Source organism: Ahaetulla prasina, chromosome 3 (assembly GCF_028640845.1).
Source record: "Ahaetulla prasina isolate Xishuangbanna chromosome 3, ASM2864084v1, whole genome shotgun sequence".
NCBI lineage: Eukaryota > Metazoa > Chordata > Lepidosauria > Squamata > Colubridae > Ahaetulla > Ahaetulla prasina.
The window spans coordinates 51,481,369-51,498,600 of record NC_080541.1 but is presented as its reverse complement, the minus strand read 5'-3'; the positions used below and the strand labels follow the sequence as shown (position 1 = coordinate 51,498,600).

General features: G+C 36.4%; 1 protein-coding gene across 1 annotated transcript in view; it reads right to left on the bottom strand.

Annotated features, from left to right (window-relative positions):
* PRKDC (protein kinase, DNA-activated, catalytic subunit) overlaps positions 1–17,232 on the bottom strand; it is a 91,118-nt gene that overhangs the window by 41,119 nt on the left and 32,767 nt on the right. Inside the window, exons 33-46 of the mRNA XM_058177661.1 lie at positions 16,647–16,855; positions 16,397–16,529; positions 15,612–15,770; positions 14,767–14,970; positions 14,092–14,277; positions 12,678–12,779; positions 11,380–11,547; positions 10,784–10,911; positions 10,112–10,319; positions 9,824–10,002; positions 8,712–8,880; positions 7,605–7,670; positions 6,339–6,411; positions 1,078–1,226 (exon numbers count right to left, since the gene is read on the bottom strand). Coding sequence (XP_058033644.1) covers positions 1,078–1,226; positions 6,339–6,411; positions 7,605–7,670; positions 8,712–8,880; positions 9,824–10,002; positions 10,112–10,319; positions 10,784–10,911; positions 11,380–11,547; positions 12,678–12,779; positions 14,092–14,277; positions 14,767–14,970; positions 15,612–15,770; positions 16,397–16,529; positions 16,647–16,855 — 2,133 coding nt within the window. The remainder of the gene's footprint in view (positions 1–1,077; positions 1,227–6,338; positions 6,412–7,604; positions 7,671–8,711; positions 8,881–9,823; positions 10,003–10,111; positions 10,320–10,783; positions 10,912–11,379; positions 11,548–12,677; positions 12,780–14,091; positions 14,278–14,766; positions 14,971–15,611; positions 15,771–16,396; positions 16,530–16,646; positions 16,856–17,232) is intronic.

The following is a 17,232-nucleotide window of genomic DNA, read 5'->3' as shown; positions in this document are numbered from 1 at the left end:
CAAAGCTTGTATTTCTCAAAGTTGTTCATATAATATCCTTGTAGCTCTATTTTTTAAAAGAATATGTTAGCAAGAAACTTGATTTAAATGGAGTATGAGCTTAGTGTCTGATTAATATTGTATGTGCTAATCTCTCACTTCAATCAGGTCTCCCCTAAAAACCCCAAACCCCAAAATGAACATAAAGAACAATAAGAACAATGCAACGAAACTTTGGGGAAGATGGATTTATTGCAATAATGTAACTAAAAAGCTCTCCACATTTCCCTGGATAGCTTCCCTGGAGCTCTCCAAGAAACAATGGTTTAACAAAACAAAAGTTGCTTGGCTATTTATTACACACCTAATTTTATTATTTCCTTTTAGATTTGGGAGAAAATCCCAATTAGAATGTTCGTTTCAATTTCTATGGTCTGCACATTCCATGGGCTCTATCATTTGATGTGAAAAAGAAATTAAACCTAGCCTAATGAATTTTGATCAATATATTGAAAAAAACAAACCTAAAAGCTTTTATATACGGAGCGTTGTAACTGCAGTGTTGAAAACATTCCATTGTATTTTTGTAAAATGTCCAGTAAAACAATAAAACTAATAAATTACAAACTGTCAAATTTGCCTGAAGTGGAAAATTGTGATTCAGCCCACATCTCTTACCCCTGTCTTTCTCCTCACAATGTACTCAAGACAGTTATTATAATCAAGCTTAATTAGACAACCTAATGTTAAGCATGCCTATTTATTCTGCTGCTGAGGTACTAATGTTGGAACATTCCTGTTTCTCACGGTTGAAATCTGTCATTTAGATTTAAGGAATCACAGAAATATTTGTAAATATTTGTAATGATAATGTGCCTGACTACTTATGGATTTAGGTCTTGCTTAAAAGGAGATAGTATTTTATGGGAAAACTTTGTTGCTATTAGACAGCAGTTATTACATCCTCATTAGTACTCCAATGAAGGTTTTTTAGCCTTTAGAAAATCTGACAATTTTCTACAAACAGCGAAAGAAATTGTTTGGGCTAAAACACAGTATAGTTAAGCACATACTTAACACGTGTATAAATTAAATCACCTTTTTCCTGACGTGAGAACCGGAACTGGTAGGATCTTCAGAGCTGTATGAAAAACTCTGTATTCCAGTTGAGAAATCAAATTGGCTCATTTCTTCACTTAAACTGCTATCTACCATATATGATGCAGATGCTAAATAGTGTGGTTCAGCTAGAAAGAAAATAGTCCAGCTTAAATACCGTATTTTTCAGAGTATAAGACACAGGTTGGTTTTTAGGGACGAAAATAGGGAAAAAAAATCTGCCTACCAGGTATTCATCTGGCTAGGTCCTTAGTCTGGTCAGCTTCAGCACATTAGTTTGCTGTTTTTTATCCCCTGCTCGGGGATAAAAAACAGCTTCTAAAGCACAACTAATCTTAGGAGAGAGAAGCAATAAGAAAAGTAGGCAAACCACAGAGATCGCTTCACTCGCTAATGTTGGAGGGAGCAGGCGAAGCGCTTCACTCGCTAGCTTCACTCGCTAGCACCTCGTTAGGGCTGAAAAAAAGCTTCACAGCTGAGCGCTTCACTGAAAAAAAGCTTTGCATGGAGATCGCTTCACTCGCTAGCGCCTCCTTAGGGCTGAAAAATAGCTTCGAAGAAGCTACATAAGACGCACCCAAATTTTCAGCCTCTTTTAGGAAGGAAAAAAGGTGCGTCTTATACTCTGAAAAATACGGTAAGTAAATAGTTTCCCAATAAAAATTACAAAATCAGTTACAGAAACCTCTTTGAATATTTCCAATAAATAATGCTAAATTTTTTAATTTTTCTTCTTTCAAATTTCTTTTCTGAATTTCCTGATTTCAACATTACATTGCATTTATCCCTTAATTAAAAAAATCTTTAGTGAACATTAATACTGAAAACACCAAGAGACGTGGTCCAGATTGTTATTCCTAGAATTTGTCTGGCTCAGTTGCAGAGTCCACTTATTTTTCACTGTGTTGACCAGTTACACACCAAAGGTGCCACGGCATGATGTAATGAGACAACTGGTTTTCAGCTGGATTCTTGCAGACCTGATGCCAATTAGGGTTGAGAGGGAATGTCTGGCTTTCAAACCAAGGACTAGAATACGGGTGTCTCCATGCCCAACCCAGCACCTTAACCACTATACTACACTGGCTCTCTAGATAGGTTTTGTTTATTTCTACTTTCAAAGTATATTTATATTAGTACACATATATTCGTGCTTAACAGAGAATAACTTAAGTCATCATCAATTCATCTTTTTTTTTGTAGACATAAAATACCTGAATCCCCACTCATTGTTTGTCTGGCTGATTTCCTAATGGTTATGTACCGTTTTTTCTTTTCCAGAGGAACCTAGAAAATATAAAAAGCTTTCAGGTATTTAATATATTTAGAGAATTTCTAAATAAACCAAGAAAAATACAAGGAATTCTGTGGCATCTTAGACACTAATAAATGCATGATTGCACTACCCAGTTTGTTTCTAGGCACATGGCATGCTGGATAGTGATGCTCCAAAAAGTAGAGAATCTGATTAGATAAAATTCAGTTTCACTTACCTAACAAGAGAGATTACCCTTCACTTTTTATTTAATTTTTGTCACATTAAAATTGACCCTTTGGTAAGTTTTTTGGGAACTAAATAATCATTGTAGGGGCTAAAGCTGTGCATCAATACTGTAAGAACTCGCCTACATATTCATGTTGTTTAAGACAAGGGGCCCCAACTTCCACTCCACACCCCAGTACTGGGCTGCAGCCTATTGAGAACCAGGCAATGCAAGCAGTAGGAAAATGTATGTGTGAAACTCCATTTGTGTCACAGGCTTGTTCACAAAACCATCCTCTCTTTCCCAGTGGTGGGATTCAATTTTTTTTTACTACCGGTTCTGTGGGCGTGGCTTAGTGGGCGTGGCATGGCTTGGTGGGCATGGCAGGAGAAAGATACTGTAAAATCTCCATTCCCACCCCACTCCAGGGGAAGGTTACAACAAAATCCCCATTTCCTCCCGATCAGCTGGGACTCAGGAGGCAGAGAATAGATGGGGGCGGGGACAGTCAGAGGTGGTATTTACCGGTTCTCCGAACTACTCAAAATTTCTGCTACCGGTTCTCCAGAACTGGTTAGAACCTGCTGAATACCACCTTTGCTCTTTCCCCTTCCCCGCTGATCTGCAGAGCTGGAAAGGTTGGGGACTGCTGTTTTAAGATAAGACAAGATTTAAATTCCACCGTGCCAAAATTAAGCTTGGAATTCATCATAATCCATATCAAGTAGTAGCCAGCAGGAAGAACTAGGCTAACATTTGCCAAAGGACACAATCCATTCATAGTACTATTGAGTTAAATAAGACTACTAATTCAAGGAGGTATACTTTGATACTTGTCTTCTGTTTAGATTCCTTAAGCTTACTATAGAAATTTTATAATTGGAAAAAAAGTCTCAATAATTTTATCTGGGAACACTAACATCTTATATTATCTATACCACATTCTAGTATCATGCAAGATAAAAATGATTACAATTTCAGAACATCTAGGGAATAAGATTTCTTACCTCAATCTCTATGGGAAATGAATAACAATGCTGTAAATCTAACAAATTTTCAAAAATAAGCAGATTCTGTAGGACAAAAGCAAATTGTAATCCGATCACCATGATTTACTTTATTACAAACATTTTTTAATTTAGTCATAATATATCGTTACTAAGCTCAATATGCAACCTAGATATGTATATACAATTTTTAAAAAAGCATTATATACAAAAATAAATATAAAAATACAAGATAACACAGCATATTGTGCCAAAGGCAGCTCAAACACCAAAGACAAACATTCAAGACTAACTCTATAAGACTTCTGCATTCAGGAAGCCTCAAAACCAAAGGCCGCTTACATTTTATAGGATTGAGTTGGATTCATTTTCTCCTCATTCATTTTCCTCAGTCTTTATACAAAGAACCTTGAGGGCATTACTTGGACAAACAAGGGCTGATATGTACAACATCAGGACACCTTATGTAAGAGATGACCTAACCAAGAAGTTTCATTTAGACATTAAACAGGAGTGGATAGAAGTGAACCATGAGCCCCCACCCCACCCCCAGAGTAAGACAAAGGGACAAGATCACTATCAAAAATGACTGGAACCAATATTAGGGAAAGAAGGAGAGCCACTGCAACACCATGTCTCCTATTCCCAAATCTCCCAAACCAGCCCAGAAAGATACCATGATTAATGGTATTTAAGGCAGCATTTGCTACATTTGTATTCTTCTGCCTATTGATAAGAGCACAATTCAACCAATTTTGGAAGATGAAGGTGATTTTTACTATAAAAATATTTTAAAATTTTATCCATTCAAATTCCATTAATTTCAACTTGGTGTCCATTTATTTATTTATTTATTTATTCATTCACTCGTTCTATTTATACAGCTGCCAACTAAACTGGATGGCTTACAGTAATTTAAAAACTACAAAATCAATGAACTCAAACTATATAAAATACATAAAACTGATACAAATGAATGTTAACAAAACCCACAGGCAGGGTCTAAAAATACTCAACCACTGTATAGGCCGCAACCAGTTCTTCAGTCGTGCCGTGGGTAAGATCCTCAGGAAGCGCCCAAGCTCCGCCAGGAACCTCTCCGGGTCCATCAGGCGCCTGGGACGGAACCAACGCATTGGTCTGGCCTCCCGCGGTGGTGAGCGGCGGTCTGAAAGTCTAGGCGAAGAAGAAAATGATCTGACCATGACACCGGTTCTTTCACTAAATCTCCTAAATCCAGATCATTTACCCACTGACCAGAGATAAAAATCAAGTCTAGCGCGCCTCCCCCAATGTGTGTAGGGCCATCAGTTACTTGAATCAGGTCCAAGGCCGTCATGGAGGCCTGGAACTCCTGAACCACCGTCGACGACAAGCCGGCAGATGGCAGGTTGAAATCCCCCAAGACCAGTAGTCTGGGGATCTCAACCGCCACGCCAGCAAGCACCTCTAGCAGTTCAGGTAGGGCTGTAGTCACGCAGCAAGGAGCCAGGTACGTGATCAACAGCCCCAGCTGATTCCGGTGGCCCCACTTCACAAGGAGGGATTCACAGCCAGCTATCTGAGGAACAGTGGACTCCCTCGGTTCCAGACTTTCTTTAATCACAACCGCCACCCCCCCACCCCTACCTTGGGTCCTCGGCTGATGGAATGCACGGAAACCCGGAGGGCACAGTTCACCAGGGTACACCCCTTCTGTGCCCAACCAGGTCTCCGTAATGCCCATAAGGCCCGCGGACCCCCTGAATAAGGTCACAAATCAGGGGAGCCTTGTTAACCACGGACCGGGCATTGCAAAGCATCAGCCGAAGACCCAAGCTCTGAGGGTCTTGACCATCCGGGGAACGAGTGAGGACTGGGGGGCCGGAGCACGTGATCGCTTTTAAACATCGAACACGTGCTCCCGAAGAGCGATACGGCCTCCTGCCTCCGCCATATCTGCCCCTCCCACTCACCGTACAGATGGAATAATGTTCTCCGCTCTGTACAATCCCCTCCCCCCTGTCTTCGGACCAACTGAAATAGTGTCGTGAGCCCGCGTTGGGACTGGACATACCCTCCCCGACGGGTCACTCCCCTACCCGCCAATCCTCCCCTTTAAAACCCCCTTATTAAAAAACCTATTAAAAAACCCCCAGAGATTCTTCTTCGAGGCATGCCACCTCTCTGGGTCCCAAGACCCTTCATAAAGGTAGGCCCTCGATAGAACAGAGGGCCACTCCTGCGAGGCGGGGGAACCTCGCAGCCGTATAATAAATTTTCTTCTTTCAAATTTCTTTTCTGAATTTCCTGATTTCAACATTACATTGCATTTATCCCTTAATTAAAAAAATCTTTAGTGAATCTTAATACTGAAAACACCAAAAGACATGGTCCAGATTGTTATTCCTAGAATTTGTCTGGCTCAGTTGCAGAGTCCACTTATTTTTCACTGTGTTCACCATAGTTACATACCAAAGGTGCCACGGCATGATGTAATGAGGCAGCTGGTTTTCAGCTGGCTTCTTGCAGACCTGATGCCAATTAGGGTTGAGAGGGAATGTCTGGCTTTCAAACCAAGGACTAAAATACGGGTGTCTCCATGCCCAACCCAGCACCTTAACCACTATACTACACTGGCTCTCTAGATAGGTTTTGTTTATTTCTATTTTCAAAGTATATTTATATTAGTACACATATATTCATGCTTGACCGAGAATAACTTAAGTCATCATCAATTCATCTTTTTTTTTGTAGACATAGTAAATACCTGAATCCCCACTCATTGTTTGTCTGGCTGATTTCCTAATGGTTATGTACCGTTTTTTCTTTTCCAGAGGAACCTAGAAAATATAAAAAGCTTTCAGGTATTTAATATATTTAGAGAATTTCTAAATAAACCAAGAAAAATACAAGGAATTCTGTGGCATCTTAGACACTAATAAATGCATGATTGCACTACCCAGTTTGTTTCTAGGCACATGGCGTTTGAGTGGCATGCTGGATAGTGATGCTCCAAAAAGTAGAGAATCTGATTAGATAAAATTCAGTTTCACTTACCTAACAAGAGAGATTACCCTTCACTTTTTATTTAATTTTTGTCACATTAAAATTGACCCTTTGGTAAGTTTTTTGGGAACTAAATAATCATTGTAGGGGCTAAAGCTGTGCATCAATACTGTAAGAAGTCGCCTACATATTCATGTTGTTTAACACAAGGGGCCCCAACTTCCATTCCACACCCCAGTACTGGGCTGCAGCCTATTGAGAACCAGGCAATGCAAGCAGTAGGGAAGTGTATACGTGAAACTCCATTTGTGTCACAGGCTCGTGCACAAAACCATCCTCTCTTTCCCAGTGGTGGGATTCAAATTTTTTTACTACCGGTTCTGTGGGCGTGGCTTGGTGGGCGTGGCAGGAGAAAGATACTGTAAAATCTCCATTCTCACCCCACTCCAGGGGAAGGTTACTACAAAATCCCCATTTCCTCCCGATCAGCTGAGACTCAGGAGGCAGAGAATAGATGGGGTGGGGACAGTCAGAGGTGGTATTTACCGGTTCTCCGAACTACTCAGAATTTCTGCTACCGGTTCTCCAGAACTGGTCAGAACCTGCTGAATACCACCTCTGCTCTTTCCCCTTCCCCGCTGATCTGCAGAGCTGGAAAGGTTGGGGACTGCTGTTTTAAGATAAGACAAGATTTAAATTCCACCATGCCAAAATTAAGCTTGGAATTCATCATAATCCATATCAAGTAATAGCCAGCAGGAAGAACTAGGCTAACATTTGCCAAAGGACACAATCCATTCATAGTACTATTGAGTTATATAAGACTACTAATTCAAGGAGGTATACTTTGATACTTGTCTTCTGTTTAGATTCCTTAAACTTACTGTAGAAATTTTATAATTGGAAAAAAGTCTCAATAACTTTATCTGGGAACACTAACATCTTATATTATCTATACCACGTTCTAGTATCATGCAAGATAAAAATGATTACAATTTCAGAACATCTAGGGAATAAGATTTCTTACCTCAATCTCTATGGGAAATGAATAACAATGCTGTAAATCTAACAAATTTTCAAAAATAAGCAGATTCTGTAGGACAAAAGCAAATTGTAATCCGATCACCATGATTTACTTTATTACAAACATTTTTTAATTTAGTCATAATATATCGTTACTAAGCTCAATATGCAACCTAGGTATGTATATACAATTTTTAAAAAAGCAATATTATATACAAAAATAAATATAAAAATACAAGATAACATAACATATTGTGCCAAAGGCAGCTCAAACACCAAAGACAAACATTCAAGACTAACTCTATAAGACTTCTGCATTCAGGAAGCCTCAAAACCAAAGGCCGCTTATATTTTATAGGATTGAGTTGGATTTGTTTTCTCCTCATTCATTTTCCTCAGAGTCTTTATACAAAGAACCTTGAGGGCATTACTTGGACAAGCAAGGGCTGATATGTACAACATCAGGACACCTTATGTAAGAGATGACCTAACCAAGAAGTTTCATTTAGACATTAAACAGGAGTGGATAGAAGTGAACCATGAGCCCCCACCCCACCCCCAGAGTAAGACAAAGGGACAAGATCACTATCAAAAATGACTGGAACCAATATTAGGGAAAGAAGGAGAGCCACTGCAACACCATGTCTCCTATTCCCAAATCTCCCAAACCAGCCCAGAAAGATACCATGATTAATGGTATTTAAGGCAGCATTTGCTATATTTGTATTCTTCTGCCTATTGATAATTCAACCAATTTTGGAAGATGAAGGTGATTTTTACTCTAAAAATATTTTAAAATTTTATCCATTCAAATTCTATTAATTTCAACTTGGTGTCCATTTATTTATTTATTTATTCATTCATTCATTCATTCACTCGTTCTATTTATACAGCTGCCAACTAAACTGCATAACTCTGGATGGCTTACAGTAATTTAAAAACTACAAAATCAGTGAACTCAAACTATATAAAATACATAAAACCGATACAAATGAATGTTAACAAAACCCACAGGCAGGGTCTAAAAATACTCAACCACTGTATAGGCCGTTGACCACCTTTCTACACCAAAATTTCATCTTGGAACTAGTATCTATTTACTACTACGTACTTTTTCTGGTTTTTCAGTGAACAGAAAACCTTGATAGAATTTACTTTCATTGAAGACACAGCTGATAACTGCAATGGCACAATTATATGCAGCACAATGAAATTGTCTCCTGTTTTCCAACAACTGTGTTTCACCCGACATGTTTTCTGTAAAGGCATCGTAACAGGACCTTGAAAGGAAGTAAAAAAAATATATACCAAGACATTTTTTTAAAAAATGTGTGTACTCTTCCCAAATCTGCTACCCTGTGTATGTGTGCACTAGAACTAATACATATGAACATCAGGGCTATTAGTTGAGATCTAATTTGCTGAATGAATACATTCCAGCAGATACCAAACTAAAGTTGTAGCTGACTTTAGTTGAGATCTATTTATTTGGTTAATATTCCATTCCAATTATAACCAACCCTAAGTCTACAGTGTATCCTATTTATATAAATAAGGCTAAAAGACACAAATAATATCATAAATAATACAGTAAATTTATGTAAAACATAAATAATATAATATAAAGGACAAGGCCAGAGAAAAAAAAGTAAAAGTGTACATTCATTAATCTCCAAACTGCAGAGGGCAGCAGTTTGTAAGTCATTCTAGAGCAGGGGTGTCAAACTTGAGTCGTCACAGTGGCATCACGTGATTATTGGGACTTTTTTCCCCTTCGCTAAACAGAGGCGGGGCAGGGCCAACACCTGACGCATCCAGCCTGCGGGACACAAGTTTGACATCCCTGTCCTAGAGCCTTTTGAAAAAGTCCGATTTTGATGGACTTTTTTTGAAATCTTTATCTTGTGTGCCTGAAAAGGATTCAGACCAGTAAAATATTTTTATTGAATTACTAACAAAAATAAAACTTATGAAGGAAACCAATATAATTTTTCTTTAAGATTTTCAGGATAAACCTGTAAGATCAAGAAAGAATTGTGAATTTTCTTCTAAACAAATAGGAAAAGTTTATTGTGTTTATCATTATTAATAGGGTATTACTGCTCCTCCGTGTAACTACCATGACACTTTTAAGACAATATTTCAAAATATTTTTTTACTGACTGCGATAAAGAAATTAATTATTGGCAACATTGTTTTAAAGCATATATGAACAATTCTCACTTTATAAGTGTTTTTGTAAGTTCATTCCCCTCTACATGGGTAGAATGCTGAAAAGCTTGGTTAATTCTGGAGTCTTTAGAATGCACATCTTCTTTGGACAGACGGGAGTACATAACTTCTAGAATCTTGTAATAGCTTATTTTCTTGATTAGCTGGGTTTCAAAAGAAGTTTCATTTGACTGGAAAAATACATTTAACGGAACAAAATGTCAAAGGAGATTCATACATGAATAGGTGTTTTATTTTTTAAAAAAATAATATAACTATTTAGTAATAATTCATCTTTACCTTCGTAAACCTGGACTTCAGTGTATCCATAGCCTCTATGATAATCTTACTTAGAAATTCTTTCAATGCATCTAAGCTGCAGTGAAGCAACAGAATGAGAAGAGATCGATCTACATAGGCTTGTCGGGTTATATTTGAGTGAAGGGTTTCACTCTGGAACATCTGGTGCACAGTATCCAACAACAGCACTTGCCTTTCACAACTGCCCCTAAACACCACAATAAATTTAAGTAGAATCTTCAGCTACTTTCCTACTTATAAATTACTTATAAATTATATGTTATTCATAATCTTTCAGTGATTTCTTTCTAAAGCAGTAACTTGGTTAAGTCATCATGAAATAAATTGACACATATTTGTACAACAAATGCTACAAACCAATCTGTTTTTCTATGTATCTGAGACAAATTCCATCCAACTATCACAATCACAACTCACATTACTGCTATTAAAAAATCATATGTGTTGTGCCTTCTCCAGTATGAGTATCTCTGATAGGAAAGCAAAGTGAAATATATACAAACACACAATTATATGTATGAATTTCAATGTGTAAGCATAGCATAGCAGCTGTCATTGTACATCTTTTAAGCCTTTAACATATTATTGAACTCTTGTTTTTTAATCATGCCCTTAATATAATGAGATTAAAGAATATGTTTTACTGACTACCTTTTGGCAATTCTTTTGAAGTTAATCTCAAATAATTCTTCCATTATATGCTTATGGTCCCTACAAAGAATTTCTGTCATCAACTCCAATAATGTAGAATTCTGGGATAGTTCTAGTGCATCCAAAAGCTAAAACATAAAAGAATGATTGTACAGTTAGAGGTACCATACACTAAAATGTATTCTTAGGCTTATATACATAAATTCATTTTTGTTTCTGGTGTGTTTAATAAAACATTGATTGATTTGGATGGCCATCTCACTAGAACAATTCTGGGTGCCAACAGCCTTTAAAATTAAGATACAAACACAAATGCCTTTAAAAATTAAGGAATTTAGAATTTTAAGGTTATGTCAACTGATTATTATAATTTCTAAAAGTATAAAAATACTTAACAATTACAAATGAAATTAGGTAAGTTTTTAAATAGCAAAATCTTATTACAAATAATAATACTGTAATATTTGTTTGTTTGTTTGTTCCTATAGTTTAGTTCATAGATTTGTTTGCTTTATATCAATTAGGACTTAGAATTAGTATAATATGCTAAAATAAATAAACTATGCGAAAAGTCATTCTAAATTTTTTTCACTTACTTTTTTTACGCAGTCCACATAGTTATTGTACTTTAAAGTTCCCTTAGGAAACTCATCTGATGTCAAAGGAAAATTATATGCTACAAGTTGATCAAGTGCATGTTTAAGGCTACAAAGTCCTTCTCCAACAAGTTTAGTGAAGAATGGAAGAATAATAATTGCCTGACTCTGAAATATATACAATTTACAATGTTTCATGTTAAATCGTATTGCCTTTTGAGAAACTTTGATGGAAAAAATAACACACAACAAGATAACAGTAAATTCTGGTCAGATTAAGATTTTTCAATTTTCACACTGAAATCTGAAAATGTTTTAAGCTTTAATTTTATCTCTAGTTAATTACACATTCTGAATAGCATTTGGACCAATGTAAACATTTAAGATTGAGTAGGGGAAACAAAGTATAAAAGCAGCAGGCTACACGATAATCTTTGCTTAGATGTAACAAACAATAATTAGTGAAGTCTAGTTGGCTTGTACGTTTGACCATTATCCATACAAATAAATCATAACCTGAAATGATCTTGGCAACTTTAGCCTTAGTTAACTGTAAAGTTTGTTGTTTCTTCCAAAACTGGTTTCTTATTTTTTAATTAAGTGCTAAGAAATGTAGATTACAAAGGAGAGCTGAAAATACTCTCATATGGTTAAGACAGACTCTTGCGGATATTTTTGTAGAAATCTTTAATTCTATTTAACAGTAAGAGGTTGTTCTTATTTTTCCCCTTGCTAACAACATTCTGTTCCCAAGTGAAGGTGAATATACATGTCCCAGGATAATGCTGAAGGGTCCAATCTGGGTCGGTCACCAGGACCAGAGGTTTTGTCTTCCGAGTTTTTGGATTCATGCTGGAGCCCATCTTCAGGGAACTTCTCTCTAGCCATGCTGGCTAGAGAGAATTTCCCTGAAGAAGGGCTCCAACACGAGTCCAAAAGCTTGGAAGACAAAACCTCTGGTCTCAGTGACTGACCCAGATAGGATTCTGCAACATTCTCTTCAATTTATCTACCAGCAACAGATTACATGGAGTTGGGTTTCACTTACTAAAAAAAAGAAGTCCTCAATACAAATATCCACAGTAAACATATGAATATTTATCCTTAAATAGTGATACTGGCACAACTTCCATGTAGCATCCTCAGACTTAGAGTCGTTGACAGTCAGGCAGCATTAAATAACGATAATAATAATTCTCACTGCAGTTCAATGTTTCTAGCTAATCTGAATAAAGCTAAATGGCCATGTATGCAACATATTCTTTATTTACACTTATAAGCATGCATAATGTACTTGCCTTGAGATTTAAACCCAACTTCTGGTCCATAAGCAGACATGTATATGTTTTAAAAACATGGGGAAATGCCTCATGATGAGTAAATGACACCGAAGAGTCGATCTTGAAAACATAAAAGAACTTATATTTTAAAATACACTTTAGAATAGTAATCTGATACTACGCCACAGCATTTCATTAAGAAAAGTTTACATTATCTGTTTCATATTTCTATATACAATATATTTCTATACTTTTGTGTCATGTAGAGCTCTTAAGAACTCTCACATTAATTACATTAAAATCCAAGCGTTCTTTCAAAGAAATAACTATTTTATTATAATTTAATTTCATATTACTCCCAATTCTAAATATATGCAGACAAATAACAAAACACTATCGATTATACAATGAGGTTGGATACTATAAACCAAGCTGACAGAAGATTTGAGTCATTTTTGTTCATAGTGGGAAAAGTTGGCAATTTCAATTGTGAATCATCCATCATATAAGTATAGTTACTATGTAATGTTGCAATATTTATACAGGCGCAATAATTACTGGACCATATCCCATATATCTTGAGATCCTTAGAAAGGCGGACTGAAAATCAACATGCTACAACCATAATAGATAATAAAGCAACTTATACACAGATATGGGAATAAATATATTTAAATAAATAAATATACGTTTAATACTTCTGAACACACTGAACATTTTTACATTTCTAAGTACCCAGAATTCTCTCAAGGTATCCTGATATAACTATAGTCTTACCTAGACAACACAAGTAACCTCAACTTTCAACCTCTATATTAGCCTTTATTGTTAGGTGTGACTGAAAGAGACCACTTTATCATGATTAGAAGTTCAGCAAATCAAAAATTAAGGTGATGAATGGGATGCTGTTTTTACCTTGTAACACTATCTTGAAATGACACTACAATCAATTACAGCATACCTTTTTTTAAACCAAACATAGAAAAGGAAGAAACAAGGCTACAATATTGGATAGCTGTAGAAATACCACCAATATTGCGGTGTGGCTCAGGCTGTAAGATAGCCTGTTATTAAACACAGCTGCCTACAATTACTGCAGGCTCGAGTCCCACCAGGCCCAAGGTTGACTCAGCCTTCCATCCTTAATAAGGTAGGTAAAATGAGGACCCAGATTGTTGGGGGGGCAATAAGTTGACTTTGTATATAAATATACAACTAGAATGAGACTATTGTCTTACACAATGTAAGCCGCCCTGAGTCTTCGGAGAAGGGCGGGATATAAATGTAAATTTTAAAAAATAATTAAAAATTAATAATTATTCCAAAATCAATTTTGATATTATAACCCTAAGTAAATTACCCAGAGGAGGCTGGATAGATATATGTGTGGAGATATATATATATGTGTGTGTGTGTGTGTGTGTGTGTTTACCTGCAGAACTTTAGCCAATAGGGTCAAAACAGACATTTTGCTCTCAGGAGAAGCATCTTTGGCCCACCAGTGATCAAGATGTCCCCAATTTTTTAAAATAGCAGCTACTAGTTTTACTCCTTGTTGTTTGCAAGTAGCACGGTCTTTAAAGCTTTGATCCAACATACCATTCAAAACTGTACTAACCTGCAGTGTAGGATATTGAAAATAAAAAATATTGACAACATTTTAATTTAATTCAACTTTTATACTGTGGAACAAAGACACAAAATGTGCAAGGTAAGCAATTTTTAGATGAGTTTCCCAAACATTAGAAAGTGTACTTCTAAGACACTAAGAATGTAAAATCTGAATATTCTAGCCATTTTCAAAACATCCATTGCTTATAGAATAGTAACAAGAAGGTGTAATAGTAGATCTATTCTAAAAATAGAAGTGGTGTTCAAGGTAAAAGGCTAAAAAAATACAATTAAAATTAATAACAAATGAAAAACAAATAATTCAACAGAAATAAAATCAACAAAGAACCAATGATAAAATAGAAGGATAGCTAAAGTATAGTTATAGTTTCATTGTGAATTTTTGGGGAAATAAAACCTAAAAAAAATAAATATGCTAGTATATTTTAAAGGAATATTTAAAAAATTTAAACATTTTAAAGGAAAAACCTAGTACCATTTTGGGGCTATCTAAAGCCGATTTCATAAGCTCAAGTACAGCAATTTCCAGATTTTTCAACAACTCCCGGTTAATGATTTCTAAGAAGAGACTGTAGAAATATTCTCCATGAGAAAAGTTGATAAGACTTTCTTGGGCTGCTCCAGACAATGGTACAGATAACATCAATGTGTTCAACAAGAGGCTCACCAGCTCTGTGCACTAAAGGAAATAAATACAAAAGAGTATTTTTTGTCATTCAACTTTTCCCGTATATCTTCCTTAGTCAAAAAACACAAATAGAAAATAATATAGAATACATTAGGATTTCTAAGGAGAACCAATCTTTTGTATTTGAACAGAGGGAGATATCGTTTGGTGAGGTGAGCAATAGTAGCCCAGAGTAATTGCTTTGTTCTTCTTACAAAACTCATCTCTACTGATACCTAAGCACTAATCTTACAATGGTAGAGGTGAAAGCAGGCACCCAGGTGGCACATCTACAAATGTCTTCCATCAATTGTGCTGCTTTCTCTTTTCGGGATATTTAGGTTCACAGAGTAGGGAGGTTATTCAGTGCTTCCAGGTGAACAAGATACTGATGACAGCATAGTCGGTTGCAACTGTCCAGCAAAGCAAGTTGCTTTTGGCAGCCGTGGCTACTTTGGAAGATCTACCCATGCCAATTTTTAATTAAAGTTATTTCATTCTCTCTTTATGTGATATAACATTAACTTGGGTGTTGGCTTATACAAGGGACAGAGATCAGCAACTGAAAGGTTTCTTAAATACATTTAAATTCCAAAGAAGAGACAGAGAAGATAGAAAAGAGACAGATGGTACCAACAAGGCCAAGGCCTTACCCGAACACCAAAAGCAAAAGCCAGATGCAGAAGTCCCTCAGCTAATTGTTTACTGCCGATGTCTAATGAAGGAAGGGACCTTCTTTCATCTCCTGGTGCAATACCTTTGTACACTACTAAAATGAGCTTAGAACCAGTTTCAAAATGTAGATCAGCACCCTTAGGGGAGAGAAAAATGACAAAACATTTGACTAAAAACATATTAATAATTAAGCAATTAAATAAAGGTCTTCTAAAGCAGAGGTCTCCAACATTGTCAGCTTTGCAGACCGGGGGCGGGAAGGGGAGAGGAGATGGTTCTGCGCAAGTGGCCATCAAGCGCACATACACCGCTCCATTTGTGCAAGTAGCATGCACGCACACCTGCTGCTCACTTAATGGAACACATATGTGCATGCTCGCCCACTGCTCAGCAAGTGAGGATGTGTGTGCTTGCCGGGCATTTCTGTGGTCTGGTTGCAAACCCCTCACAGACCATTAGTAGGCTGTAGCCCACAGGTAGGGGACCCCTGGTCTTACAGTCTTTATCATTATTTTTTTTAAAAAGCCCTAGAGATTCTTCTTAAACTGAATAACTGATGAAAAACAATGGTTTTCCTCCAACGCATTAAATTCCCCAAACTATTAAAAGAATGAGAACTGCATCATTTAGATGCCCCTAAAAGAGTGATACATACACAATACTTGGTAAGTGATGAATGTCTAATGTTCAGCGACTAACAAACATGTTACATTGGCCTGATAGCCATGTGAACTCCCATTTATATCAATACATATATTTTCACCTTAGATTGCAAGATACAGTGCAATACACCAGCCTTGTGAAGCTGTCTACAGGCAGAAAGAATGGATACATATCTAACATGATCCAGCCGGGCTTCTGGATTGTACAAATCAACAGTGCAAAGCTCTTCAATGCTAACAAATAGAAATGAATAAATTACGATTGTATAACAAGACACACTAAATGTCAACCTAAAAATTATTTGCATTTTTAAACAGTGATATCAGAATACTGATTCAAAGGTGTCTTACCTTTTCATGGTTATTATTTCTTTGATACTGTTCTCTAAAGATTCATTATAGGGAGAGTTCATCAAAGCTTTTACTAGCCTCACACAAATACTTGGGAGATTTTCCATAACTTGTACATCAGCTATATTAAAGCCTATGCTTTTTGCATCACAAATGGTTTTCACGAGAAGTTTTATTAGATTCTCATTAAGCAGCTCTTTCTCAAGCAGCTAGAAATGGTAAAATAAAAATGAGATAGACAAGTACTTTTAATTTGAAAAAATTATAATTTGCATTTAACATTTACCCTTAAATATACCATTTCTGTGAGCATCCCCCGAAATAATAATTTTGTTCAATCTACATTTTATTTTTATACTATTTTTTCAAAAGTTAAATGATTTAGTTAGATGGTATTATGTAAGCTGTATGTTTATAGATGAACAACTGGAGCAAATTTTCAAGAACACCTATGAGATTTATTAAAGGTAACCGAGAGGACACAGTTCTGCTATACTCTGACAGTCACTTCAGCATGCATCTAGTTGGCATATTTTCAACAAATTGTTCATAATACCATCATCTTCATATAGGGAAAATATATCTC